At 37.3% G+C, this 1,311-nt stretch overlaps 1 protein-coding gene across 1 annotated transcript in view; it reads left to right on the forward strand.

Annotated features, from left to right (window-relative positions):
* The window catches only part of VIPR2 (vasoactive intestinal peptide receptor 2), a 220,151-nt gene that overhangs the window by 145,182 nt on the left and 73,658 nt on the right, over nucleotides 1–1,311 (forward strand). Inside the window, exon 4 of the mRNA XM_006874432.1 lies at nucleotides 264–361. Coding sequence (XP_006874494.1) covers nucleotides 264–361 — 98 coding nt within the window. The remainder of the gene's footprint in view (nucleotides 1–263; nucleotides 362–1,311) is intronic.

Genomic DNA, 1,311 nt, shown 5'->3' on the forward strand with positions numbered 1-1,311 from the left:
ATTTCTTCCAGAAGATTCACTGTAGAGAATTCCATCCTAGATCATTCATAATTAAATATATAAAAGTGGCTAATAAAGCTTTCGATTCAGAATGGAGGTGGGACTGTAAAATAATATAGACCGTCTTGTGCAATCCCAGATGTTCTAGAAGGGGCGATTCCTTTACAAAGGGAAGTACAGGCAGGTCTGGATGAATTGTACCTGTTATTTGATGCTGATCGCCAACAGCTTACAAATCTTTTTTTTTGGTTTTTTTTTTGTAGATCAAGTTCTATATTCTGGTGAAGGCTGTTTACACTCTGGGGTACAGTGTCTCTCTGATTTCCCTAACAACCGGATGTATCATTCTTTGCCTTTTCAGGTAAGGAGAGGAAATGTGAAATTCTGTGAAGAATATAAAATGGGCACACTTGCACTTTAAGCTATCTTCGCAAATTTGAGGAAGGGGAAGGCAGGAAATCTTTGCCTCTAAACATAGTGCTCTCAGGTGAGAATGTTGTTGTTAAGTGCTTTGGAGTCAGTTCTGACTCTTTGAGATCCTGTATGAGGTTTTCAAGGAGCAGCTGATGGGCTTGAACCACTAACCTTGTTGTTAGTAGTCAAGTCCATATCCTATAGTGCCACAACAGGAGAACATTACCTAGGTGCTAAACCAGTAATACTCTCTTGGAGAATGCTAATATGAAATACACTGCTAAGGTTCATGGTATTATTTAAATATTCTGCATATAAAAAGAGATAATACTGGCCTTGATAAGAATTCCGTTCATCATTTATTTAAGTTAATTATAAATTAACTTAAATAAATGTATAAATACTTAATAAATGTATAAATGTATAAATAAATGTTAAGTATAAATACTTAACAATTATGAAAATGCCTTAAAAATATGGAAGCAATCTGATAATGCTCTTGCTGAGATGCTCCCAAGTTTTAGTGGCTGGGGCTCTATCAAAAGGGAGGGGAGTATAGTAGTTAAAAGCATGAAGGCTGGAGTCAGACTGTCTGGGTTTAAATCCCAGATCAGTTTCGTAGTAGTTGTGTGACCTTGGACAAATTACTTAACCTTTCCGTATATCTATAAATGTGGATACTAATGGAGCCTCCGTCAAAGGTTTGTTGTGAGGATTCAATGTGTTGTGGTTGTTGTTAAGTGTCCCCAAGTCAGTTCCAACTCATAGCGACCCTGTATAGGATTTCCAAGGAGCAGCTAGTAGGTTTGAACCTCCAACCTTGTGGTTAACAGTCCAGTGCTTATGCTGCAGTGCAACATCAGGACTCATATACGTTAGTAGAAGTAAAATGATTAC

This window comes from Chrysochloris asiatica, unplaced genomic scaffold (assembly GCF_000296735.1).
Source record: "Chrysochloris asiatica unplaced genomic scaffold, ChrAsi1.0 scaffold00277, whole genome shotgun sequence".
NCBI classification, from domain to species: Eukaryota; Metazoa; Chordata; class Mammalia; order Afrosoricida; family Chrysochloridae; genus Chrysochloris; species Chrysochloris asiatica.